We start from the raw sequence: 27,413 nt of genomic DNA on the forward strand, positions 1-27,413 counted from the left end.
AATTTAGTCCACCTTCCTGGGTGCTTCCCTGGGCCTTCCTCGCTTCCCTTTCTGGACCCTTGGACTCTCTCCCAATTGTTTTCTGAATCATTGGGCTTCCTAACAAAAAAATTCACTCAAGGTTCAGTTTTTATTTTCTAAGAGTGCATCTTTGGCCCACTCTCTACTGAGTCATTTATCGTTCAGTACTCCTAAATCGGTTTGCTTTGCAAATCATCATTTTCCAATCTTATTTTCAGGGGGGGGGGGGAAGCAATAGACTGGTAGAACAGGGAAGACATAGGAATGAGCAGATAACTGCTTTTGGCTACAAGGGAAAGTCCCTACCACTTCTCCTTGAAGGATTTTAATCTCTCTTGAGAATTTTTCAGGGTCACAAATCTTGCTTTTAACACACCACCTTTAAATGAGGAAGTGGTAGAGTGAAATGTGAAGAGCACCCTCTTGTTCACATTGCCTTGGGTTGTATTAAATTTCTGATTTTCTGAAGCCACTTTAAGCAACCTGATGGTTAGGTGGATCTGTCCTCCAGCTGTTGATGGAAAGAGTTTTTCAAGTTCTCTCTCCCGGTCAGAAGACAAGGCCAAGATGGGAATTTCTGCTCTCTGGGATTAGTGCAAGCCGCACATGAGCGGCCCTGAAGCCAAGACCCCGAGCACAGTGGGTGGGAAGTTGGCACTTCTGGGACTGAAGTGTTGGAAGAAATACCCATCTGGTTCAGTTCTAGGTGGGGAGAAAGAAACTGGAAACATGGAGGCTAATTGGGAAGGTGGTTTCATGGAGCAGAATCATCAAGCCCATGGTCCCGGTGCAGCTGACGGCATGGAGTGGGGAGTGAGGGTTATTTATACCCTCTCTTAAGCCTTGCCCTTGAGCTTCCTGTTCCTGTGGCAAGGGCATGTATTTTATTGGTGCCTGTAGGGGTCATAGGTTTTCTGATCAAAACCTTGTAGGTTTTCAGAGTCAAACTTGGTTGAAGTCTGCTGGGTGATGCAGTGAGGAGGCTTGTCTTCTGAAAGGGTAATTCCTATTGTGTCTTAATGCCTTTGCCCTGGTTTGGATCTTGAGTGAGAGCTAATCCCATCACCCTGGAGCCGAAGGAGGATATCTTTGTTATGTAGAATAGACTGGCTCAGGCCTTTTAATGGCTCATTGACAAAGGTGGGGGCTATTAAGAGTGAGTCTGTTTCCTGCCTAAAGACATGTATCTCCATTTCTGATCCAGGGAAATATAATATTCTGCCTTTTCAATATTTCCCAGGATATTTCATTTATCTAAGAGAGGGGTGGGTTTTAACTTCCTACACCATCTTAGACAGTCTCCCAGGACCCACTACTATTTAATTTTTGCCCTGCCTCCGGGAAGGCATCATTCTCTATTATTATTATTATTATTATTATTATTATTATTATTATTATTATTATTATTATTATTATGTGGTTAATCTTTGGTGGGATTCACAGCCTTTGGGGCTGGTTGGTAGCTCAACAGCTCGAGTCCTAACCAAGGACCTAGGAACTATTAAGGTAATGTTGAAGGGTATAAGCTGTTCCAAGTAGGGCGTTTTTTTGTAGAATCAGAATGTTCAAGTCTGATAAATTTAAAAATTTCAAATAGCGAGGTAGGCCTTTAGGTATTGCTCCAAGATCTCCAATTACAATTGGGACAACACACGATTTCTTTTTCCACAGTCGCTCAACCTCAATTTGCAAGTCCTGGTACTTTGTGATTTTTTCTTGCTGTTTATCTTCAATTCGTGCATCTCCAGGTATCGCAATGTCAATGAACCATACTTTTTTCTTTTCAACTATTGTTATGTCAAGTGTGTTGTGGGCCAAGTGCCTGTCAGTCTGGATTCTGAAGTCCCACAAGATCTTGACTTTCTCATTCTCTAAAACCTTCTCAACCTGATGGTCCCAGTGTTCTTTGCTGTACTTAGATCCAAACTTTTGGCACAATTTCCAGTGAATGATCTTAACAACGCGGTCATGGCGTTGTAGGTAGTCAGTTTGTGAAATTTTGCAGCACCCACTGATCAAGTGGTCGACTGTCTCGTCTTTCTCATTACAGAGGCGATATTTGCTGTTGGTGGTAACATGTTGAATTTTTGCCTTCATGCAGTTTGTGGCTGAGGCTTGTTCTTGAGCTGCCAAAATAAAGCCTTCTGTTTCTTTTTTCAGTACTCCTGATCTTAACCAGTTCCAAACATGAAACTCAGCCAAGTGAACATTCAAAAATGCATCACAAACATCATTGACTGGTGCTAATGGTTGATACAGGTTGCTGCCAGCGTCCTAGGTATCAACCAAGGACCTTCTTAAGATATACAATATTCTGAGCAGCGCAGTTTTTTGCAGTTCCGCTGGTGTTATTGCAGGAAGCTGCAATTTCTTTATGTGTTTTATAAAATTCTTGGACATGGTACCAAGTGCCTCAATGATACCGGATATCACTGTTACATGTTTTATCCATAGCCGTGTAGTTTCGATGGCCAGGTCGTCGGTGTACATTTTCAGTGTACATTATACATAAAAAATAACACACACACACACACACACAAATAGTTCATAGTCTATACAACAATTGAAAACCCCTGATACTCCATTAACATTGCACTATACAGAAGAATTCAATATAGCTACTGCTCTGGGATAGAATCTGTTTTTCAGCCTTTTTGGCCTTGTTTTTATTATCCTGTACCGTCTGCCAGATGGTAATAGTTCAAAAAAAGGGTGCCAAAAGGTATTGGACTAGAATCCACATGTGGTTGGAGAAAATGACACAGAAACGCATAGACTTTAAACCAGAGACTTTTTTATTGGGTATTATACCAGATACATACAATAAAGACTTGAAATATTTGATCGTAAACATTTTAACGGCAGTCAGAATTGTATTTGCAAAAAAATTGAAAAATGAAAAAATACCAATGCAGGAGGAAGTTATTCGAAAAACAATGGAATGTACTGAAAGAGTACATTGACATTTGAAATTAGAGAACAAGAAGATGAACAATTTTATAAGATTTCGGATTTATTTTATCAATGGATACAATTGCCATAATTTTGAATTGTAATAATAGAATGTGATAGGAGATATTATAAAGACATATTACTTTTATATAGATTTTATAGATTTATAACAATGTAATGGAATATATATATATATATATGAATTGAATTTTACATTCTATAGATTTATTACAAAGTAATGGGATATTGCTATATATATATGAATTGAATATTTAGAATATCTTGTTTAAAATGAAGAAATAATAATTGTAGTTGAATATATGAGACACAATGATAAAGATGTATTTATATACATTTGATAGATATTTTATATATAATTGAAAGTAATGATACACAAATATAAGATGTTGGTGAATCCTTTTTTTTATGTAGTGCAAGAAATATCAAAATAAGATAGATGATATGTTGATAGATGTTGATAGATGATAAAGATATGTTATTATTTAATAGATTTACAATGATGTAACAGATAGTTAGCAAACATATGAATTTAATCTTTAGAATACATGTTTAAAAGGAAGGAATTATAAGAGTAAACTCAATATATGATTTACAATGATAAATCAATGTACTAACGTATATTGGGTTGATAACTACTGATTTTATATGCAACTGAAAGTGGAGATGCACAAATGTTTGTGACCAAACAACATGCTAAATAGATATGTAACTGATGATATTTTTATGTATGTTTTTGTTTGTTTTAAAATAAAGAACTTTTTTTTTTTAAAGGATGCCCAGGATACTCCAAGGATATGCAGGGAAGAACTGCCCTTGAGAGAAGGTGTGGCTCCTTTTTATACAGCTGGAGGCATCAGAGAATAACATCCTGGCTTTACAATACTCCTCACTAGCCTTATCAGCATTATCTCTTACCTCTGTTCCCAGGATCGGCCATTTGGCCCCCTGTTGTGAAGGGCACAGATCAAAAGTGAGATACCTTGTCAGGTAGAAGGGGGACATATCAAAGGTGTCAGTTCTGCAGCTTTTTACAGCTCCATTCCGGGATAAATTCTATGCCCATAGATTGCAGATTGATAAAGAGATCAAATGGCAAGGATCTGACATTTGCCAGATACCTTACAAATGCAAGGCATAATGTATTACAGAATACAAATGTTTCTACTAAAACGAACAGGTTCGTATCCTTATTACTATTCCCCTTCATAATCATATAAGTCCTGGTTGTCTCAAAGGTGGTGGTGGTGGGGGTGTTTGCCCCTCAAAAGGCAACTGGACTATGTTTTTCCTTTCCTTGGACAAGTAGAAGTTTCACTTCTCATCCAAGACTCTTCATCAGTCCTTGCACTTCCTCTTTTCTCTCGCGCTCTCTCTTACTCTCCACACAACTTTCACCGGGTGGGAGTGGGTGGGGCCCCCCTTCCTGTTCCTGCCCGATGCCTCATGGAAAGTCAGATACTTCCTTTGATCTGGCAGCTTGGAAGAAACCAGAGCTGTGAATCTGGAACCAAATCTTGGAAGCTCCTCTCAGGTGGGTGGAACTGGTTTATTGGGCAAAGAAAGCCAAGCATTTTGGGAGGGGGGATTTGGAATGTCCTCTTGTTGGAGGTGATATGTGGGGGGGGGGGGGTCATATGATTCCTCAACAGACAGGAAATCTTAAAAAAATGAAATAAAATCCTGCTGGATCATTGATCATTGAAGCAAAATCTAAGAAGGTCAATTAGATTCCAGCAAATGGAAAGTGCTGGAGCTATGGGAGTGCCCCTGATTGTCTAAGAGGAGAATTGAGAGGGTCCAAGAGAACCTGCTTCCTCCATCTAAAGGCCACCGACCTTCACTGGGGTTTCTTCCTGCCCCATGGATCTCTTTTTCACCGAGATACGATCAGTCCGACTGCATTTTACAGGATTGGGTTACTTTGGAAACAATTTGGTTTGTCCTGGATGGCTGAGAACCTCCCTAGACATCAAACATTTGGGTTTTGTTCCTAGCCTCTTTTTTTAAATTTTTTGCTTCTTATTTATTGCTTTTTATTATTTTTATGATTGCTGGTCGGAATTGATCTCTGTAGGACTTTCAAACTCCATTTTTAGAGGAGTAACATTACATCAGGAATGTTTTCTAATCATGGGAGATCTCATGAGTCACTGAGCAGCATTTGATTCTGGCAGGTAACACGTCTAATAATCAAATCATACATTTAAATAATTAGGACAGGCAGGACTGAGCCCGGCTTGCACCAGAGAGCTCCAGCACCATCCTGGATATGTGGTTGCCTGTCAGATTGCTCTGATGACTTTTGAATCCCACCCACACTAGAAGCAAATATGCTGTTAATGGATCACTTGGCAATACGTTTCTTTCCTGCCCTGGATCTTCTGTAGTTCACCTTCCTCGGGTCACCTTTTGAGTTCTTGTATTCTGAGAGTAATGGGACGTGATGACTCGGGCTAAGACGCTGAGCTTGTCGATCAGAAAAGGTCGGCAGTTTGGTGGTTCGAATCCCTAGCGCTGCGTAACGGAGTGAGCTCCCGTGACTTGTCCCAGCTTCTGCCAACCTAGCAGTTCGAAAGCAGGTAAAAATGCAAATAGAAAAACAGGCACCACCTTTGGTGGGAAGGGAACAGCGTTCCGTGCGCCTTCGGCGTTGAGTCATGCCGGCCACATGACCACGGAATTGTCTTCGGACAGCGCTGGCTCTTCGGCTTTGAAACGGAGATGCATGCATGTGCAGGGGGGCAGGGTTTGGGGGGCATTAGATAATGGGTGTTGGCACACGTACATGCGCTATCATGTATGTGCATGCACTTTTGACACCCAAGGAAAAAATGGTTTGCCATCCCTGGACTAGCACATACGTGGTGAGGGGAATCTTTACCTTTACCTATTCTGAGACTCTCTCTGGCTGACTCTCTCTCTCTTCCCCTCAACCTTATTTTATAACGCCTCCATCTCGGGCTAGCTCTCTCCTTCCTGCCCCTTCCCCAAATATCTCCCAGGGTTGTATTCTTCCCTACCCCTGTCCAGCCCTCCAAGGCTGTTGGTGGGCTCTCTGGAAAGAGAAAGCCTACTTCCCCGTTTGCCTCTTTCTCAATTATTTTTCGAAATTGAATTCAGGGCCTCCTTTTCGTAAAGGCCAAATAGGATATTGAGCAATAAAAGAAGACTGTCAAGGAAAGAGGGTTTTTTTTTTTCTGTTTGAAAATATAAATTGGAACCGTGCCCATGAAATGCAGAAATCCAGAAGTTCAACCGTTACGACATCAGCTTGTCTTGTGAATAAGTTCCTAGTCCTAAACACAAGGGAAGAATTTAAGTGCAGCTTGAGAAGAGCGGCTTAAAGCCAGCAAATACTCTTCTTTTATTTATTTTCTTGAGCTGGCTGAAGCAGAGGGAAGCAGAGCAGCCCCCCTCTCAGCCTTAGGAAGAAAGTGGCAAGGGGGAGAAAACCATCTGACAAATTTTGCCCCCCAAAACCAGCAGGGACTTCTCCAGAACATGATTTTAAATTTGGTTGATTCTTTTCCTTGTGGATTCCTCATTCCTTGCAGACATTTCGCTACCCAACTAGGTAGTCTCATCAGTGCAAGGTTTTCTCTGCACTTAATTTCAGTGACACAATATAATTCGATAATGCCCCACGGTTCTATATTATTTCAATAGAATAGAATAGAATAGAATAGAATAGAAAGAGGAATAGAATTATAATTATGAATAGGATTAGGATTGGGAATAGGAATAGGAATAGAATAAGTAACAGGAATAGGAATAGAATAAGTAACAGGAATAGGAATAGAATAGAAAGAGGAATAGAATTATAATTAGGAATAGGAATAAGAATAGAACTAGGATTAGGATTAGGGATAGGAATAGGAATAGAATTGAATAAGTAACAGGAATAGGAATAGAATAGAAATAGGAATAGAATTAGGAATAGGAATAGGAATAGGAATAGAATGAGTAACAGGAATAGGAATAGAATAGAACTAGGATTAGGATTAGGGATAGGAATAGGAATAGAATTGAATAAGTACGTAACAGGAGTAGGAATAGAATAGAAATAGGAATAGAATTAGGAATAGGAATAGGAATAGAATGAGTAACAGGAATAGGAATAAGAATAGAACTAGGATTAGGATTAGGATTAGGGATAGGAATAGAATTGAATCAGTAACAGGAATAGGAATAGAATAGAAATAGGAATAGAATTAGGAATAGGAATAGGAATAGAATGAGTAACAGGAATAGGAATAGAATAGAATTAGAATTAGAATTAGAATGGAAATATAGTATAGTAGTGTAGCGTAGAAATGGAATGGAATGGAATGGATGCTCAATTTCACTCTGTCAATTTCAGTGACAGAGTTTAATTGGATAATGCCCAGGGTCCCATGTTATTTCAATAGAATAGATGAGAGAAGGGTAAGGAAGAAATAGAATGGAATAGAATTATTTCTATTTGGCCAAATGTGATTGGACACACAAGGAATTTGTCTCTGGTGCAGAAGCCCTCAACAGCAGTCATAGTGAAGTTAAGTGCCTGAAGTCAGAGCTGGCCACCAGGGCCAAAATATCAGGAAGCAGCAGCAAAGCCATCATCCTTTTAAACATTATTTATAACATTTGTTGATATTTTTTCTTGTGGACTCCTCATTGCTTGCAGACGTTTCACTACCCAAGTATAAAGTGTAAGGTTTTCTGTTTGCTCAATTCCAGTGGGAGAGGTTTCGGGAGGCCAAAAATGCTGTATTTAGTGTATAAGATGTACCCAGTTTTTCACCCTCTTTTTTTTGGGAAAAAGTGCATCTTATACTTCAAAAAATACGGTTTAACCCTTCCTGTGATTCCCAGGGCAGTGGTGGGATTCACTTACCTTCACTAGCGGTTCACAAATATGAGCGCGCATGCGCAGAATGTCGCATATTATGTTGGGGTGGGTGGATGGAGCCTCCAGCTGTCTGCTGCTACCGGTTTGCCTGAAGTGGTAAGAATCGGCAGAATACCCCATTCCCCCAGGGCCTCATCTGTACACACTCATGTCCATTAAACCAGGGGTGTCCAAACTTGGCAACTTTAAGACTTGTGGACTTCAACTCCCAGAATTCCCCAGCCAGCTGGCTGGGTAATTCTGGGAGTTGAAGTCCACAAGTCTTAAAGCTGCCAAGTTTGGACACCCCTGCATTAAACCCACACCTGGGTCCTATCTCCACATGAGACCCTTCCTCTGATCCTTCAGCGAGAGAAAAGAATCGCTTTCTTGGGTGACCATCATGCCAGTTGCTCACTGAGAAAATGAGTCAGAGAAACAATGAGGGAGAAATCGGGCAGAAGAAACAGGGACTTCCCCTCCGGAGACCGGGTGCTGAGCTCCTTCGCCTTCCTCTTCTCAGTGACTCAGCCTGGAAAATGGGTGTCCGAAGGAGTATTTTTGTCAGGCTGTGAAAACTTTCTTTACACCCACTTTCCATTCCCTCTCTTGGGAGATTTGTCTAATGTTTTGTTACTTACACCTGTGCTAATGCCAAGAACAACACTGGCCACTTATGGCAGGGATTGTGGCTATTCTATTTATTATATTAGGGGGTCTAGAGATTAGATTGTTGCAAACTAAAATTCTGTTATTCACAGGAAGTACAGCTGATGTCCTAACACATTCTGGACAAACACACACACACAGATATGTAATGATGTCAGAGACAACTTGGGGAAAGAAGGAGGGAGGGAGGGAGGGAGGGAAAGGATGGAGGGAATGAAGGAGGCTGGGAGGAAAGGACAGAAGTACAGAAGTTCTGGATTGCTCATTTCAAATTAAGAGAGTGTTAACAAAGCATTTATGAACATAAGAATGGTTGAAGGAAAGAAAAGAAGGAAGAAACAGGAGGGAGGGAAATAAGAAATAGGAAACAAGAAGGGAAGGGAAGGAGGGAGGAAGAAAGGAAGGAAGGAGGAAGGGAAGGAGGAAGGAAGGAAAAGAAGGAAGAAAGGGAGGGAAGGAGGGAGGAAGGAAAGAAAGAAAAGAAGGAGGAAAGAGGGGGAAGGGAAGGAGGAAGGGAAGGAGGAAGGAAGGAAAAGAAGGAAGAAAGGGAGGGAAGGAGGAAGGGAAGGAGGGAGGGAGGAAAAGAAGGAGGAAAGGGGGAAGGGAAGGAGGAAGGAAGGAAAAGAAGGAAGAAAGGAGGGAAAGGAGGACGGGAAGGAGGGAGGAAAGAAAAGAAGGAGGAAAGAGGGGGAAGGGAAGGAGGAAGGGTAGGAGGAAGGAAGGAAAAGAAGGAAGAAAGGGAGGGAAGGAGGGAGGAAGGAAAAGAAGGAGGAAAGAGGGGGAAGGGAAGGAGGAAGGAAGGAAAAGAAGGAAGAAAGGGAGGGAAGGAGGAAGGGAAGGAGGGAGGAAAGAAAAGAAGGAGGAAACGGGGAAGGGAAGGAGGAAGGGAAGAAGGAAGGAAGACAATAAGGAAGGAAGGAAGGAAGGAAGGAAGGAAAGAAGGAAAGTGTCAATGAAGAAGTTATAATTCTGCTAACATCCCATTTGCTTCCCAGTTGGAGACACCTTTGCCTCCGGCATTTTCTGAGAAGATCCTTGGTTTTTCTGCCTCCACCATGTCAGACCCGGAGGATGAGGGTGGTGAAACCTGTTGGAACAACCTGGAAAGCTTCCGGGTGAAGCTGATTTCGGTGATCGACCCTTCCAGAATAACTCCTTACCTCCGGCAGTGCCGGGTCATCAACCACGATGACGAGGAGCAGGTCCTAAATGATCCCAGCCTGGTACTCCGGAAAAGGAAGACAGGTACCCGCCGATTTTCTGGCTTGGCAAGAAATCTGAGTTTGCAAGAATGTCCCGAAGGTGCTTTTTCAGGAGGAAACTCGACTTCCTTGTTTTTTCTTTGAAGATGTTTCGCTTCTCATCCAAGAAGCTTCTTCAGCTGTGACAGGATGGAGGGGAATGGAAGGATTGATGCTCCTTGCAGACAGCTGGTCATTTGCATCCTTTTAAGAGGGTCGTTGAGGCCACTTGGAGGTTTTCTCTGTGTCCTCAGGATCACCTGAGTGGTGCAAATGGTTCCTGTAGTCTGCAATTTTTCCCTCTGGGAATCCATTCCTGCTCCCACCCCATTCCAAGCATCTTCATCCCAAATTGTAGAACTAAAAGTCTGTAGAGATCCTCAGTCATCCAGAGGTCATGGGTTTTTTTTTTTCAGGAGGCAACTGGGCTTTATATTTTTTTCTTTTGAAGACGTTTCGCTTCTCATCCCAGAAGCTTCTTCAGCTCTGACAGGAGAGTGGGGGGAATGGAAGGATGCAAATGATCAGCTGCCTGCAAGGAACATAAATCCTTCCCTTCCCCACCACCCAGTCAGAGCTGAAGAAGCTTCTGGGATGAGAAGCAAAATGTCTTCAAAGAAAAACAAGAAAGTCCAGTTGCCTCCTGAAAAAAGCACCTTTGGGACAATCCTGGGTGACTGAGAATCTCCATAGATCTCAAACAAGAAGTTTCCAAGATGGAGACTTGGCTGGCCCCCTTTTTAAGAATCAGAAGCCAAAGGAGCGAGGCAACCTTATCTGATCTTCCATCCTTCTCTCTTCACGGGGAGAACCTGACAGGGACCAGAAAGTCTTCTGCCTCTTTTCCATTTCATCCTGTCCCATATTCTCATCCTTAAAACTGAGCTTCATCGCATTCCCCTTGGCTGAAACCATCTGGACCATCTGGGGAGTTTTCTTCCTGCCTTCCTTAAGAACAGTGGGATTCCACAACAAGAGGAAAATCAACTCTTTCCTTAGAATCTTTTTGAAGAATATATTATAAAATCATACAAAGCAGAGCATATCAAAATGAGTCAAGCTGTCAACATCAGAAGGTATTTTCTGCTTGGGGTTATGATGGCCTTGATGCTAGATCAGGGGTGTCCAAACTTTTTGCAAGGAGGGCCAGATTTGGTGATGTGAAAATGTGTGGGGCCGATCATTCAGCCTGACATTCTTTGAACCCTTAACATTAAATGCGAATTAACTACCGTATTTTTCGGAGTATAAGACGCACCAAGATTTTGAAGAGGCAAATTAAAAAAAAAGTTTTTGCACTCTCCCAAAAATGGCCCATTTTTCACGAAAATGGGCCTTTTTTTTAAAGGGCATGAATAGCCTTTAAGAGGCTTCTAGAGTGCTCCTGGGGGCTAGGTGGGGCAAAGTTGAGCAAAAAATGGCCCGTTTTTTGCTCATTTATGCCCTCCACAGCCCCCAGGATCACTCTGAAAATCTCCTAAAGGCTATGGGCAGCCATTTTGGTGAAGGGGGCAGAGTTTTGGGAGGCAAAAAATGCTGTATTCAGTGTATAAGGTGCACCCAGATTTTTAGCCTCTTTTTTGAGGGGAAAAAGATGCATCTTTATACTTTGAAAAATACGGTATTTTATGAAAGACTAAACAAATAACTCCAGTGGGGAGAAGAGGCTGCAGGCCGCTTGAAATTTGAAAAAGGGCCACATTTGGCCCCCGGGCCGCACTTTGGACATGCCTGTGCTAGATGGACTAGAAGACCTCTAAGGTCCCTTCCAGCTCATTCTGTTCTGTTCTGTTCTAGTCCTATTGTATTTCTAATTTTCATATTTTAATTCTATTCCTATTCTAGTCTTCATTATTTTTCTATTATATGCCATTATCTCTATTTTACTCTACTCTACTTGCATCCTATCCTATCCTATCCTATCCATCTCTGTTGATAAAATGGGGTTTTTGATTGCTGCAAAACTCTGACCCCTCCATTGTTCTGATCATTTTGATTTTTGCATTTCACAATTCATAATTGCAATTAGTTGAACATTTTTTTCCCTCAAAAAAGAATCAGGTAGGCAGAAAGTAATAGATGCTGAATTTCATACACTTTAGTAGAAATCTGAAATTGACCCAAGATAGTCATACTTCGTACCTGATAGGCTCCATGGGAATATTTATTTATCTGATAGGAAGCTATCAGGAAGCAATCTTGAGAATTGAGTGTTGCACCTGCTTGAGGGTGGGGTGTGGGGGGTTGGACTAGATGACCTACAAGGTCCCTTCCAAGTCTGTTGCTATTATTTATTTATAACTGGGCTTCGAAGATCCCGTCTGGAACTTCTTTGTTATCTTTAGGCATTTATAGAGAGGCAAAAGATTTGAAATGACTTTGTGCAGGAACGATTTGGACCACTGAATCCAACCATTTGAGCAGTCCGGAAGTTGAGGTTTTAAAGAGTTTGTGCTCTGTCCATCTTTTCAGGACTGCTTCTAGATCTCCTCCAGAGGACGGGCAAAAAGGGTTTTGTGGCTTTCCTGGAGAGTCTGGAGTTGTACTACCCGCATCTCTACAAGAAAATAACAGGCAACGAGCCGACCCGGGTCTTCTCCATGATAATAGGTAATACTTTTGTTTTGTGATCTCTGCTGAGGTCTTCCGGTGACATCATAGGTCCATCTTTGGTCAACTGAAGTCAATGTCAAGGTTCTGATTGATGAACCCAATCTAGACGAGAAGATCCAATCTCTTCATGCAAAGCTCCATTGAGTGCACCATTTCGGCAGAGAATGAAAGCAAAACCAGATCTAACTCATTCCCGCACAGAGCCACATAGATCAAGTTCAGGTTCTCCTTTCCCCTATGAGACCAAGTCACATTGTCCAATGGAGTTTCTTGGTATTGTTATGAGGAAATCTGGTAGAGTTCTGGCAAACACCTGCTGAAGTGTCCTTGGTTCCCACCTGGATGCCTGGAACTTTCTTAATCTCTGCGTATCTTTTCCCTCCCCCCTCACATTGTCCAATGGAGTTTCTTGGTATTGTTATGAGAACATCTGGTAAAGTTCTGACAAACACTAGCTGAAGTGTCCTTGGTTCCCACCTTGATGCCTGGAACTTTTTTACTTTCTATGTAACACCCCCACCCCCCCGCATGGCAAGCTGAAAAGAGATAATAGTTGCAATAGCAAAAATATCTTTTGAAGCTTGACAGTCAAGACTTCAGCAACGGGAGGTATCTGGCAAAGTACCGAAACTTGGGAAACACCTTGGTTTACCCCTGTCGTGCTCCTCGGATTCCTGACTTGCTCTCACTGACCTGGGCTCCTCTACTCTGCAGACACGGCGGGAGAGTCCGGCCTGATGGAAGTGCTGATGAGCGAGGTCTCAAAGCTGCAGGTGGCCATCCGAGAAGAAAGGCAGAAGGTCCAGGAGCTGAACGTGACCCTCAGCACCAAGGAGGATACCATCAAGGAGATGAGGGTGAGGGACAGCGTCCTGCGCAAGTACCAGGAGCGGGCACACAAGGCGAAGGAGGAGAGGGACTCCCTCAGCAAGGAACTGATGCTGTGCCGAGAGGAGAACTACAAGCTGGCCATGAAGTATGCCAAGCAGAGTGAGGAGAAGAACGTGGCCCTGATGAAGAACCGGGACCTGCAGCTGGAGGTAGGATGGTTTGTTGCCACTCCTTGCTTCCCTTGGGCAAGGGGAAACAAAACAGGCTAGGGAGGGATGTGATGTGAACTTAAGGTGGGAATATCTGAATTCTGATACCAACTCTGCCATGAGTCGGTATATATTAGGGGTGTCAAACTCAAGGCCTGGGGGCTAGATCAGGCCCATGGGATGCTTAGATCTGGCCCCAGGACCACCCTGGAAACAGCAAAGGACTGGCCTGCAGTACCTCTGCAAGCGAAAATGGAGCTCAAGCTCCATCTTCATTGGCAGAGGGTTGCAAGAGACCACCACAGCTGAAAATGGAGCTCGTAAGAGCCGTAGGTGGCACTCCCAAGCACCATTTTCATTGTCAGAGGATTGCAGGAGGTCGTCGCAGCCCAAAACGGAGCTTGGGAGCACTTGGGCCAGCACAGATGCCCCTGACACGAGTGATGTCGAGCTGGCCACGCCCATCCCTCCTCCAACACCCCAAGGTCAAACACAACCTTGATGCGGCCCTCAATGAAATCAAGTTAGACACCTCTGGTGCAGTGATGAAATTCAACTTTTTCCCTTACCAGTTCCCTGGGCGTGGCTTGGTGGGTGCGGCTTGGTGGGGGTCATGTGACCGAGTGGGCATGGCCAGTGTTATCACTCATGGCAACCCACCAAGGCACGCTCACAGAACCAACATAAAAGTTCAGCCGGCAAACTCTTCTAGCATTCAACCTGGCTGCTTCTCGCCCCCTTCTCGTGTTTGCTCTGTGTGTTTGAGCCCAAGAAGGAGGAGAGAATCAGTCATGTTGAATGTGAGAAGCCAACATTTTCTCCCTCCTTTCGCAGCGGAGCTGCTCAGAAGGCAGCTGCCAGCTGTACTCTGTCCCTCCCTCCCAGGATCGGACCTTAAAGACTGCAGCCAGCGACTGCCTCCTGAGCAGCTCTGCTACGACACCGTCCCTCTGGCTGCTGCTGTTTCCTGGCTGGGTCCAGCCACGAGCAGTGTCACTGCGTTAAAATTGTTTGCTAGCCTGAACTGACTGAATTGACACTAAATGGTTAAACTAAAAGAGTTATTGCGCAGGTCATGTTCTTATCTGACAGTGATGTACTGCGCCTGCTCTTCACACATTCCTGAGCTACTTCTGATCTTTGTCCGGCTGCCAGGAAAACTGGGAGACGGAACTCTTTTATCAAAATGTAACAATTAGTTAGCTTTGTTTTATTTCCATTTATTATTTTTGTATTAAAAGTTTGTTTATTAAATAGAATATGTTTCTCCAGAAAGTTTATTTCTTTTTCTTCGCACCTTAAAGAATATGCCTGTTGGAAACAGTCCCGATCTAAGACCTCATCTAGTTCAGGGTGAAAATAAATCTTCCCCTGACAAGCAGCACCGGCAAGCCATGGGTTGGACAATAGAAGTAGAAATTAGATCTAGCGGATTGGGAAAAAAATTGGAACATAAACTATAAATTAGCACGATCAGCAACATTGAAAGAAAATATATACAAAATGTTTTATCGTTGGCACTTATCACCAACAAGATTGGCCAAAATATATACAAATCTGGAACCGACCTGTTGGAAATGTAAAAAAGAACAAGGGACCTTCTATCATATGTGGTGGTCTTGCCCGGAATCACAAAAATAATTGGAAAATTTTTTGGAAATGGGTTCAAGAAATCACGAGAGAACAAATAAAATATAAACCCGAAACCTTCTTGCTGGGAATAATCAAAGGGAATTACGCAAAAAAAAAATTTAAATATTTACTAACACATCTTCTAACTATAGCTAGAATTGCCTTTGCTCAATACTGGAAACAAACTACTACGCCCCTGGAAGAATTAATTTTTTTAAAAAAACACTGGACTGCGCAGAGATGGACAAATTAACTCTAAAATTAAAAGATAAAGAGGAATCGGAATAGTACGAAATCTGGAATAATTGATATGAATGGTTAGAAAACAAGAAAAATAATTAAGCCAAAAACAACCTATATAAATACATATAGAACTGTGTATAAAAGTACGTAAATATAGAAGCGGAATATTATAAACAGGTATAGATAAAGATGATATAACAAGGTACAAATGTTAACATAATGACTGCAATATATGGTGAAAAGAGGAAAACGTGTATAGATAAGACGATATAACAATGTACAAAATGTTGACATAACGATTGTAACATATGCTGAAAAGAGAAAAACAATAAAAATTACCAGGAAAAAAAAGAAGTAGTAGAAATTAGGAGTGGGAAGAGCATTGTTGTATAAAAATAAATTGATCCAGACAATACGCCGTTCAGTAAACACTTATGGATGCAGTGTGAAAACATATAAATAAACTGTTAAAAAAAAAGGAGGCCGCATGCAGGAATTGATCACACACACACACATACACACATGATCTGTCGCCCCTTTCTTACTCCCCAAGATCGACTGCCTGCGGCACAGCCTGATCAAGGCTGAAGATCACTGCAGCCTGGCACGGAAGCACACGCTAAACCTGAAGGAAGCCATGGAGCAGCGGCCCAGCCACGAGGTGGTGTGGGAAATCCAGCGGGAGAAAGACTTGCTGTTGGCCAAGAACAAGGAGCTGGAGAGCACCCTGCAGGTCTCATCTGGTTCAGGAAGGGAGGACGGCCGGCAGAACGGGGTGGGAAGAGGCTCCGCAAACATCGGGGGCCCCTTGGACAAAATTGCCGATAAAAGGGTTTGACCGGATGCAGATGTTGAGGGGAACTCTGCGGGAGAGTCTTAAGTTCTTTAACTTCAGTTTGACAGATTCGCAAAAAGGAGGGATTTGCTGAAAGGAATCTCAGCATATAGGTTGGCTGTTTATAGCACTAGCACTTAAGCTTACATACCACTTTTGCAGTGCTTTACAAGCGGCTTTACAGAGTTGGCCTCTTGCCCCCCAAAATGTGGGTCCTCGTTGTACCCACCTCGGAAGGATGGATAGCTGAGTCAACCTTGAGCTGGTCAAGGTTGAACTGCTGGCAGTGGGCAGAATTAGCCTGCAATACTGCATTCTAATCACTGCACCACCGTGGCTCATGGGTAGATATAGAGGTAGAGATAGAAATAGAGAGATAGAGATAGATACAGATGATACAGATATAGAGCCTGTCAGGGTTGAACTCCTGGCAGGGGGCAGAATTAGCCTGCAATACTACATTCTAACCACTGCACCATCATAGGTGAGAGGGAGGGAGGCAGGAAGAGAGAGAGAGAGAGTGCACTAAGATTTATCTAATTTTGCACAGTGCTTTACAGCCCTCTCTAAGAGTCAGCCTCTTTCCCCCAACAATCTGGGTCCTCCTTTTTCCCACCTCGGAAGGACGGAAGGCTGAGTCAACCTTGAGCCTGGTGAGATTCGAACTGCCAAATTGCAGCCAGCCAGCAGTCAGCAGAAGGAGCCTGCAGTACTGCACTCTGACCACTGGGCCACTGTGGCTCACAAAGGAGTGAAATGTGAAGGGGTGCCTATTTCGTGCCTTTCCTCTCTTCTAGGTCACCAAGAACGGCAGCTCCGAGAAGGATGGGGTTTCCCTCCAGGCTCTCGAGGCCGAGTGGAGGCGGGTGCTGAAGGAGCAGCAGGAGCTGGTGAATACCGCCTGCGATTTACGCCAAGCGCTCCAGAGAGCGGAAGACGGGCGAGATAAAGTAAGCGGTCAGGCCTACAAAGCCACAGCATTACGTCTTGGAGGAACACCGGTGGCCTCGGAAAGGGCAGGTGGGGGGGAGAGATTGCTGGGGACAGGAAGAGGCTCAAGGGAGACAACTGGAGGCAACAGGAAGAGCATGGAGGCTTGACCAGGGGCCCGAGAAGCACTTGAGAACTGTCATGGCCCCATCGGAGCCTGGATCTCAGGAGGATGACAAAATGGAACCGGGGCCGATGAAGGAGGATTGTGCAAGAGGGGGTGCACAATAAGGAAAAGGGAGGATCCCCCTTGCACAATCCTTTTCCATCGTCCCCAGCTCTCTTTCATCGTCCTCCTCGGATACAGGCTCTAACGGGGCCATGACAAGAACTCTGCAAAAAAAAAAAACACTTCCCTCCAGAAGATTCCTCCAACGGCAGTTCTTAATCTGGAAGGAATGAAGGATTCAATTCTGAATCGATGTGCCGGAGGCTAATGGTGGAATCCAAAGGGAATAATCAAATCCCTGTGTTTTACTGGATTACTTGAATTTGCCAATGAAAGTGGATCAGATTTAGAGGTGAGCCTAGCTTCACCTGTATCTTTGTCCCTTCGAATTGGACCGGATGTCGTTCTTGCAAGTGGACACGAAGGCCAGGCAAAGCTCTGGACTCTCCCCAAATGGTGTCCAAGGAGAGAAGAGTGACCGCCAACATGGGGATAAAGGTCTCCTTGGCACCGATGAATATTTATATTTAATCTGCATGAAATAAACCTTCCAGCGCACTTTTTCTTTCCATGGGAAGGACAGCCAGCTGATTTACGGTCTCAAATCAATGGAGACTAAATGTATCACCCGTCCCTGCCGTTTTCTTGGCAACTTTTTCAGTAGTGGTTTCGCTCGTCTTCCTCTTCCTAGTGTGAGGGAGATTTATAGAAGACTGTTCTTTCTCTCTTTTTTCTTTCCTTTCTTCTTTCTCTCTCTTTCTCTCCCTCCCTCCCGCCTTCTTTTTTCTTTCTTCTTATTCTTTCTTCCTTTCTTCTTCCCTTCCTTCTTCCCTTTTCTTCTTCCTTTTCTTTCTTTCTTTCTTTCTTTCTTTCTTTCTTTCTTTCTTTCTTTCTTTCTTCTTTCCTTTTTCCTTTTTCTTTCTTCCTTCCTTCCTTCCTTCTTTCTTTCTTTCCTTCTTTCTTGTTTCCTTCTTTTTCTCTCTCCCTTCTCTGCCTTATTCTTTTTTCTTTCCTTCTTATTTTCTTTCTTGTTTTTTCTTTCTCTTTCTTTCCCTCTCTCCCTTCTCTCCCTCTTTCTTTCTTTTTTCCTTTCTTTCTTTCCCTTCTTTCTCTCCCTCCCTCCTTCCCTCCCTCCCTCTTTTCTTTTTTTCTCTTTCTCTCTCCTTTTTTTTCTTTCCTTCCTTCCTTCCTTCCTTCCTTCCTTCCTTCCTTCCTTCCTTCCTTCCTTCCTTCCTTCCTTCCTTCTTTCTTTCTTTCTTTCTTTCTTTCTTTCTTTCTTTCTTTCTTTCTTTCTTTCTTTCTTTCTTCTGACCCGGGGATCCTGAAAATAGAACTGAAGTCCCCCTCCTTTCATCAGCAACCTACCATCACATTTTTCTTCCACAGTATTAAGGCCCAACTTTCCAGGTTGCCCAGCTCATTAAAATACAACCATGGGTTGGCTTATTTTACTTTTCAGGGCTATGTCTATAGACCATGTCTAAACCACATTCTGCCCTCCTGTGGCAGCTAATTTACAGGTTTTTTTTTTTTTTTTTTACTCTCAAATCACTGGAGACTAAAAGTCCAAGTCCCTGTAGTTTTCTCTGCAACATTTTCTGCTTTAAGTCTGGTTTAAAAATGAGTCCAAGGAAGTGTTTTGTGATCCTGAAAAGGGCATCTCCTTTCCTGTCCATTCAAAGCAGATTTCTCTCCCATCCCTCCACATTTTCCCCAGAATATGTAGAGACTTTTGGGGGCGAAATGAGCTACTTTTTTACTCTAACCCCTGACACCATTTCAGTATCTCCTCCCACCTCACCAAGTTGTATTTGACTCAAAGTTGAAATGGCCAAGGCAGAAGATCAATCATGAAGGCCATTGGGAAGGATTCACCTGCCCAACTTTCAGAGTTTGGATGGAGGCAGCTCAGAGTCTTGCTTTGAATCTGAAGCTGCCTGTGCAGATAGAGATGGGTAATGTTTCAAGCAGAATCCTTGTTGTTGTTTTTCTTAAAGCAGGCATGTCCAAAGTGCGGCCCGGGGGCCAAATGTGGCCCTTTTTCAAATTTCAAGCGGCCTGCAGCCTCTTCTCCCCACTGGAGTTATTTGTTTAGTCTTTCATAAAATACCGTATTTTTCAAAGTATAAAGATGCATCTTTTTCCCCTCAAAAAAGAGGCTAAAAATCTGGGTGCATCTTATACACTGAATACAGCATTTTTTGCTTCCCAAAACTCTGCCCCCTTCACCAAAATGGCTGTGCATAGCCTTTAGGAGGTTTTCAGAGTGCTCCTGGGGGCTGTGGAGGGCATAAATGAGCAAACAACAGGCCATTTTTTGCTCAACTTTGCCCCCCCTAGCCCCCAGGAGCACTCTAGAAGCCTCTTAAAGGCTATTCATGCCCTTTTAAAAAAAGGCCCATTTTCGTGGGAGAGTGCAAAAACTTTTTTTTTAATTTGCCTCTTCAAAATCTTGGTGCGTCTTATACTCCGAAAAATACGGTAGTTAATTCGCATTTAATGTTAAGGGTTCAAAGAATGTCAGGCTGAATGATCGGCCCCACACATTTTCACCTCACCAAATCTGGCCCTCCTCGCAAAAAGTTTGGACACCCCTGTCTTAAAGGTTTTTAAAAGGATCACTTAGGCGAATACTGGGAGTGGGGCAGTGGCCTAGAGGTGGAGCTCTCGCCTCACAATCAGGAGGCTGTGAGTCCGATCCTAGGTAGAGGCAGATATTTCTCTCTCTGGGCACAATGAGAATGTCACGATGTTAAAAAGTTTGCTAGGCCTGAACTGCCTAAACTGACATTCAAGAGTTAAACTAAGAAAGCTTTATTGCGCAGGTCATAAAACAAAAAAGGTTCTTATCTGAAAGTGATTTATTGCGCACGCGTTACACATTCCAAATTCCTCTCTTCTTTGTTCGGCAGCCAACTTTGGCAAACGTAGCTTTCATTATCAAAATGTAACCAATTAGTTATTTTCTGTTTCATTTACTTTTATTATTTTATTATTAAAGTTTGTTTATTAATTAGAATATTTTAAAAGACTTATTTTTTCTCAATATCTCAAAAGATATGCGGAAGGGAATCAGCCACGGTCCATTGATCTCCAACAGGGTGTTTTTCCCCTGACAGAGAATATATCTGCCGAACAAAAACTCCGCATTGGCGACAGGAAGAGCATCTGGCCATTCAAACACTCTGCTAGCTCCAGTCAGTTGGCCAGACTCCACCCTGCAAGGGATTATGGGGTCATTAAATGAAGATGATGACTTAAGTGAATACATCCATTCCTCTTCTCATTCAAAATCTAGCTAAGGAAACTCTGCTCTGCAGAATAGAATAGAATGGAACAGAACAGAATAGAACAGAACAGAACAGAAAATAGGAATTGAAATAGGAATAGAATAGAATAGAAATAGGAATGGAATAGAAAATAGGAATAGGAATAGAAATAGGAATAGAATAGAATAGAAATAGGAATGGAATAGAAAATAGGAATAGGAATAGGAATTGAAATAGGAATAGAATAGAATAGAAATAGGAATGGAATAGAAAATAGGAATAGGAATAGAAATAGGAATAGAATAAAATAGAATAGAACAGAATTCTTTATTGGCCAAGTGTGATTAGACACACAAGGAATTTTTCTTTGGTGCAAATGCTCTCAGTGTACATAAGGAAAATGAAATACATTCATCAAGAATAAAAAGATACAAAGCTTAGTGATAGTCAAGGTTACTAATAAGCTATCAAATCGTATTAGAAAACAAATAAAAACAATATAAATTGAAAAATGCAAGCAGCATGGTTAACAGTAATAAGTTGGAAGAGATAGATACTAGTAAGGAAGAGAAGAATAGTAATACAGTCTTAGTAAATAATAGCCAGAGATTCTCTTGTTGACTTATATTGTATTCTTTTGCCAGCTTGTAGGAGAGAAGGAACTGCTGGAACTGAGATGCACTTCCTTGCAAAATGATAATCAAATCTACCAAAACCGTATCAAGGCTATTTTAAAACAGCTGGAAGAGGTGGCTGCTGAAAGAGATCAGGTAAGGGTCACTCTATCTTTCCCCAACTTGGCGGGCTTGATTTCATCTCCCAGAATGCATCACCCTCTCATTCTTCTTTTCTAAGGAGGCTCCTAAAATCAGTGAGTCTTATTAGAGATAATTATGGAAGAATTGGGACATGGTGGCTCAGTGGCTAAGATGCAGAGCTAGTCGATCAGTGGTTCAAATCCCTAGCGCCATGTAGTGGAGTGAGCTCCCATTACTTGCCCCAGCTTCTGCCAACCTAGCAGTTCGAAAGCATGTCAAAAAATGCAAATAGAAAAATAAGTGCCACTTTGGTGGGAAGTTAATAGTATTCCATGCGCCTTCGGCGTTTTGTCATGCCGGCCACATGACCATGGAGACATCTTTGGACAGCGCTGGCTCTTCGGCTTTGAAACAGAGATGAGCACCGCCCCCTAGAGTCGGGAATGACTAGCACATATGTGCAGGGGAAACTTTACCTTTACCTATGGAAGAATAGCATGGTTTCAGCTTTTTAAGAGAAAGGGATCAGTCCACGTTTGTCAACCTTACAATGTCTCAACGTGTGATCTTCACTAGGCACAATCCTCCAGCCGGCCTGCATGGCCATTGTTGAGAATTCTGAGAATTGAAATGCACATTGAAAATTGCCAAGGTTGGGAAAATGGTGAGATACATTGGGAAATTCTGCCCTCTGTTGACTGAGTGTAGGTACTGAAACTGCAGAGCACTATTTGGGAAAGGATTGTCAATACTGCCCACTAGTGGCCGATGTTGATACTGCAGTTTCAAAGCAGAAGGGAACTACTATATAGGGTTCTATTCAAAAGGTTTGCCTCCTACATCATTCTGGGAGAGGAAGCTCAACCCTCAACCTGCTGCAGGTGCCCTGTGGCTATTTCTAGTGAGGATGACACAGTACTAGCCCACAAGCCCGGAGGTGAGGAAATTGAAGAACCCCGCGGAGCAAGGACAGTCGACTGATTCTGCTATGGCAGGGGTGTCAAACTCAATTTCATTGAGGGCCGCATCAGGGTTGTGTTTGACCTTTGAGGGCCGGGGTGGGCGTGGCCAGCATGATGTCACTTGTGTTGGGGGGGTGCCTGTGGTGGCCTGAACACCCTGCCAGTGAAAACAGGGTCCCAAGCTCTGTTTTTGGCTGTGACGGCCTCCTGCAGCCATCAAAAATGAAGCATCTAAGCACCTCACAGGCTGGATCTGGCCACCAGGCCTTCAGTTTGACACCCCTGTGCTATGGGGAAGATCTTGTCCCAGAAGAATGCCCTGAAATGGGAACATGCTTTGGGAGTTACCTAGAGGTTACTTAGATCCTATGGATGGCACTTCAACCCGCAGAACCTGAACACATAAACCAAGCTAAAATGGGTTTGCGTGCCTTGTGGATCAGCATCTGGTGAGAACCATTCCGTGGCCAATGTGGAGAAACGCATTATTTGGGCGTGATGTGTTACATGAGCACATCATCTATGTTCCATCAGCTCGCCTTCGGGGTCTAGTGTGCTATGTGCACCCAGCCAGGACTCTGTGCTGGCTGGCTCAGGCTGCCTTGTTGGTGGTCTTTTCTGGCAACTCTCTTTGCCTGCTCCCTGCTGGGATGGCTGCAGGCTCTTTTGACCCAGGAGGAATGCCACAAGCAATACTCCCAAGGCCTGAGGGAGAAAGACAGCTACCGGAAGCAGATCCGGGAACTCGGGGAGCACTGTGATGAACTGCAGCTCCAGCTCTTCCAGAAAGAAGGAAGATTGTTGAGTGCCGAAACCCAGCTGAAACGGCTGTGCCGCGATCCCTCCACCATGGTAGGTTGTCGGGAAAAGGGCCACCGGGGAAGGAGCTGGGGTGGCGCAGTCGTTAGAATGTAGTAAATCAGGCTAACTCTGCTCACTGCGAGCAGTTTAGTCGTGACTGGCTGAGGGTTGACTCAGCCTTCTGTCCTCCTGAGGTCAGTAAAATGAGGACCCAGATTGTTTTGGGGCAATGTGCTGACTCTATAAAACCACTTAGAAAGGGCTGTAAAGCACTGGGAAGTGGTAGATAAGCCTAAGGGCTATTGTCCTTCCTTCCTTCCTTCCCTTCCTTCCTTCCCAGTGCTTAGAATGCAGACTAACTCACTGCTCACGATCCTGACCGAACTCAAGGTTGATTCAGCCGCCCGTCCGCCTGAGGTCGGTCAAATAAGGACCCAGATTGTTCTTGTTTTAAATTTAAACTGCTACCTTAAGTGTTATTTAAGGCCACAGTGATGCATCTATCAAGCATCTATGTAATTAATCAGTAGAACAGCTTGCCTTCAGAAGTTGTGAATGTGCCATCCCTGGAGTTTTTCAACAAGAGACCGGACAGCCATTTATCTGGAATGGTATGTCTCTTGCTTGAGCAGGGGGTTGGACTAGAAGACCTCCAAGGTCCCTTCCAGCCCTATTTTTTTAATGTTCTAAGAATCAATCAGAGCAATTATATATATATTTTTCAGAACAATTGGGGTATAGATATATAAAGTCTTTCAGCAACTAAGCTGTTTTTAACATCTTGCCAATTAACTTCTTGTTGTTCCAGACTTCAGATCTTGAAGAAAACTCATCCCGCAGCTCCCAAGAGGTGAGTTATGAGTATCTGCTTCCTTATCTTTACTACTCAGTTGTAGCGCAGTGGCTAGAATGCAGTAAACCCGGCTAATTCTGCTCACTGCCAGCAGTTCAATCCTGACTGGCTCAAGGTTGACTCAGCCTTCCGTCCTTCCGAGGTGGGTAAAATGAGGACCCAGATTGTTGGGGGGCAAGAGGCTGACTCTGTAAACCACTTAGAGAGAGCTGTAAAGTACTGTGAAGCAGTATATAAGTCCTATTACTATTGCTATTCTTGCCTCAGACCCTGCTGTTACCATCTGGGGCAGCACATGAAGAAGGGGGAACCGAAAAGGGTCCAAGCCCTATTTGCTTACATTGCAGGGACCGCATTCACAAAGCACCCTACAACTATTTGTTGACTTCATCTTTTGTGGGTTTGCCCAATACATTACACCAAATCCTATATTAAGCAAAAAGGCTGGATTTCTGCTTGTTCCAAGTTTAAGAACGAGCAACCAGTTGCATTGCAATGGAAACGGGGGGTGGGGGGGGGGGAAACCATATTGAGTTACATCAGGAATTTGCTATATTTTTGAAATGATGAGAAATAAAATTTCCATCTCTTCCGCATTCGTTGGATGGACTTAGTTTAAAGTTTAGTTCTGGGGTTTGACAGCACCTTAGAATGCAGGTTTGTTTCAAAATTATTATAGGAAACATCACTTTTTGCATTTTGTAAACAAAAAAAGAAAGTAATATTCTTTCAAAAATAGTTCTCGTTTTTCATGGCTCTCTCCCTTTTTTGCCCAAAGCTGACTCCCCATGGAAAGCCGGACGAAGATAGGAAAGGCACCAAACCAAGTATGTTAATCTGTGACTAGCTATTCTTCTCTCTCTCTCTCCCTTTCTTTTTTCCTTCCTTCCTTCTTTCTTTTTCTTCCTTTTTTCTTCCTTCCTCCTTTCTTCTTCTTTCTTCCTCCTTTCTCTTCCTTCCTTCCTTTCTTTTATTTTTTTATTTCCTTCCTTCCTTCCTTCCTTTCTCCTGCTTTGCAATTCAACCACAAGGAGGAATTTGATTCTGGAAGTCCTACCAAAGGATCAGGAAAGGTTACCATGATCTACTACCTCTGCCCCTTCTTCTATACCAGTGAATTGACAGTCAGGCTTGTTTGGGGCATGAGTTTAGTCCTATTTCAGAATCCAGCTGGACGCATGTCAAAAAATAGGCCAACTGCACATTTCAGATACTTGGAGCACTTTCCGACTTCCATTATCCCACAATACCGTCTGGTCTCATTGTATCGATTCTCTCCCCAATCCTTTTGAACTAGACCAAGGGGAGAATTTGCAGGCCCCTTAAGTGTGTTTTGGTGGCCAGTTTGCAAACTTTATTATCATCCCTGCCACTTCCTTATTTGGAGAAATTCCAAATTCACAACACTGGGAGAGTCAAACCTTGAGTATCCTTTCCACACTGAACGGTCCTGCAGTTTTTAACCTTCTGTTGAGCTGCCGAGAGTTTCCTAATTCTGTAACTTTATACTACTCAGAGACTCGTCTCTACTCTCCTCCTCCAGGAAGGAGCCCAGCGGATGGGGACCAGCCAGAGAAAGGGCACCGGCGAATGAAGGACAGTTTTGAGCATTATCGAAGGTAAATTTCCCTCGGCATTGGATCCCTGGTGCAGAAAAAGCTCTTCCCCATCACTTGTTCAAATAAAATCAAATCTTTATTACAGTCATGGAGGCAGGTAATTACAGGTAGTCCTCGACTTCCAACGATCCATTTAGTGACCGTTCAAAATTACGACACTGAAAAAAGTGACTTACAATCATTTTTCAAAACTCAAGACGCTTGGCAACTGACACGTACTTATGCAGTTTCCCGGGGTCATGTAACTTAACAACGGCATTACTAGCTTAACAGCTATAGTGATTCACTTAACAACGGTGGCCCTAAAGGTCATAAAATGGGCCAAAATGCACTTAACAAATCTTTCACTTAGCAACAAAAATCTGGGGCTCAATTATGCTCGTACGTCGAGAAATACCTGTAGTAAGTTATTAACTTTATACTACTTTATAATTTTTATAGAAAATTAGCAATGTACAGGAGCATAAAAGTTAGAATAGGACAGGCAAAATCTATCACGCAGAAATCACTCTTGAATAATGGATCCAAGGCTCTTTAAGATCTGGTGATGCCACCATTATCCCCTAACGGAATTTAAGTGCTGCTGCGCAGAACCTGGCCACATGACACGTTGTAGCAGGATTAGCCCCTGCAAGCAACAGGGAAGGGTAGAATTGTCCTAGGTTGTTGTTGTTCGTCGTTTAATGACCCCGTAATCCCTTGGGGGGGTGGAATCTTGGCAATTGAATGGAGCTGAGTGATTACTGGCCAGATGCCCTTCCCATTGCCAGTGCTGAGTTTTGTCCAGCAGATATATTCTCATTGTGCCAAGAGAGAAATATCTGCCAGTATTGGCCAGTCACTGGAGGAGCTGAACTCCCAGGTGCAGCCTCTTTCAACTGACAAGAGCTGCCAGAGGTCATCTATATGATTTTAGCCGGAAGGAAGCAGCATTCATGTTCCTTCCTCTAAAACCGATGTGGAATCTCCTTGCAGAAAGCGAGCTCTACGAAGAGTGCAGGAGAGCCGCTATCACGAAGCTTATTGGGAACATTCCTCAGGAAGCGACAACACAGACACCGAAGGCTCCTGACCTCGTCTGCTACCTCAAAGGAGAAGTGGAGAATTCCGGGGACTCTTCGGCCAATCTCCAGCCCATCCTCTTCTCATTCACAAGCAACATGGGCAGCGGGAGGACTAAATAAGTGCATTATTTTACTGAGACAACCTATATTTTACATTCCTATCCGGCTGCCCGAATGAGTCTGTCCAGATTCCTTCCCACCATCTGAAGGACTTGGGGATCTGGAGCAGGTTTGGCTTCCAGCCAAAGAAGGCTCAATGGCTGTGTGCTTTAGCCACCCCTTCCTCCATCTGGATTTCAGATTCTAGAATTTCTGTTTATATATTGTCAGGTGTTTTTTTTTCTCTTTTGACTCCTGATATGTTTATGTGGTATGCCACCCAGAATCACACTGGCTGAGTTTGTCAGCATTAATTACAGGTAGTTCTCAACTTCCAACTTGTTGCTTAGCGGCAAACCCGTTTCAAAGTTACAGCCACTTTAGTACTACCACGTGTTTCCCCTACCACTGAGACAAGGAACCCTGCAGCATTCCCCCTGCCTGTCTCCCTCCATTTTCCACTCCATCCTTAGAGTCTCCTTAGGCTTTGGGACTAATTCCCATCCTGCTGAGTCCCACACTCTCCTCCCCAACCCCATCACCAATCACTCACCTTTTACTGTAGATCAGGGGTCCCATCCCTTGGGTTCCCACCCACTACTCGGCCATGAAGCGTTTTGGAACAGATGGGTGAGCGCACACATACACACATCCCCATTTGCGTAAGCAGCGGATAAGTACACACACACACA

General features: G+C 43.4%; 1 protein-coding gene across 2 annotated transcripts; it reads left to right on the forward strand.

The window, feature by feature from the left end:
- Positions 1-962: 962 nt before the first annotated feature.
- CARD9 (caspase recruitment domain family member 9) lies at positions 963-27,413 on the forward strand. Of its 2 annotated transcripts, none has more exons than XM_081967489.1 (13): positions 963-1,020; positions 3,766-3,817; positions 9,529-9,778; positions 12,247-12,384; positions 13,102-13,427; positions 15,856-16,035; positions 16,935-17,087; positions 21,210-21,335; positions 22,946-23,137; positions 23,895-23,936; positions 24,718-24,766; positions 25,456-25,558; positions 26,534-27,413. In XM_081967489.1, the coding sequence occupies exons 3-13, from the start codon at positions 9,589-9,591 to the stop codon at positions 26,628-26,630; spliced, it is 1,596 nt and encodes a 531-aa protein (XP_081823615.1). In that variant the 5' UTR covers positions 963-1,020; positions 3,766-3,817; positions 9,529-9,588; the 3' UTR covers positions 26,631-27,413. The 2 variants fall into 2 exon arrangements, with proteins under 2 accessions (XP_081823615.1, XP_081823616.1); XM_081967490.1 differs by having other exon boundaries at positions 25,483-25,558.

Source organism: Natrix helvetica, assembly GCF_964273705.1.
Source record: "Natrix helvetica genome assembly, chromosome: 15".
NCBI classification, from domain to species: Eukaryota; Metazoa; Chordata; class Lepidosauria; order Squamata; family Natricidae; genus Natrix; species Natrix helvetica.

What these genes read in the sequence shown, in the direction of transcription:
- CARD9 (XM_081967489.1), top strand. Translation starts at nt 9,589, where the DNA reads ATGTCAGACCCGGAGGATGAGGGTGGTGAAACCTGTTGGAACAACCTG. An exon ending in ACTCCGGAAAAGGAAGACAG is followed by an intron (nt 9,779 to 12,246) that starts GTACCCGCCGAT and finishes CCATCTTTTCAG; the next exon opens with GACTGCTTCTAGATCTCCTC. An exon ending in TAGGAAAGGCACCAAACCAA is followed by an intron (nt 24,767 to 25,455) that starts GTATGTTAATCT and finishes TATACTACTCAG; the next exon opens with AGACTCGTCTCTACTCTCCT.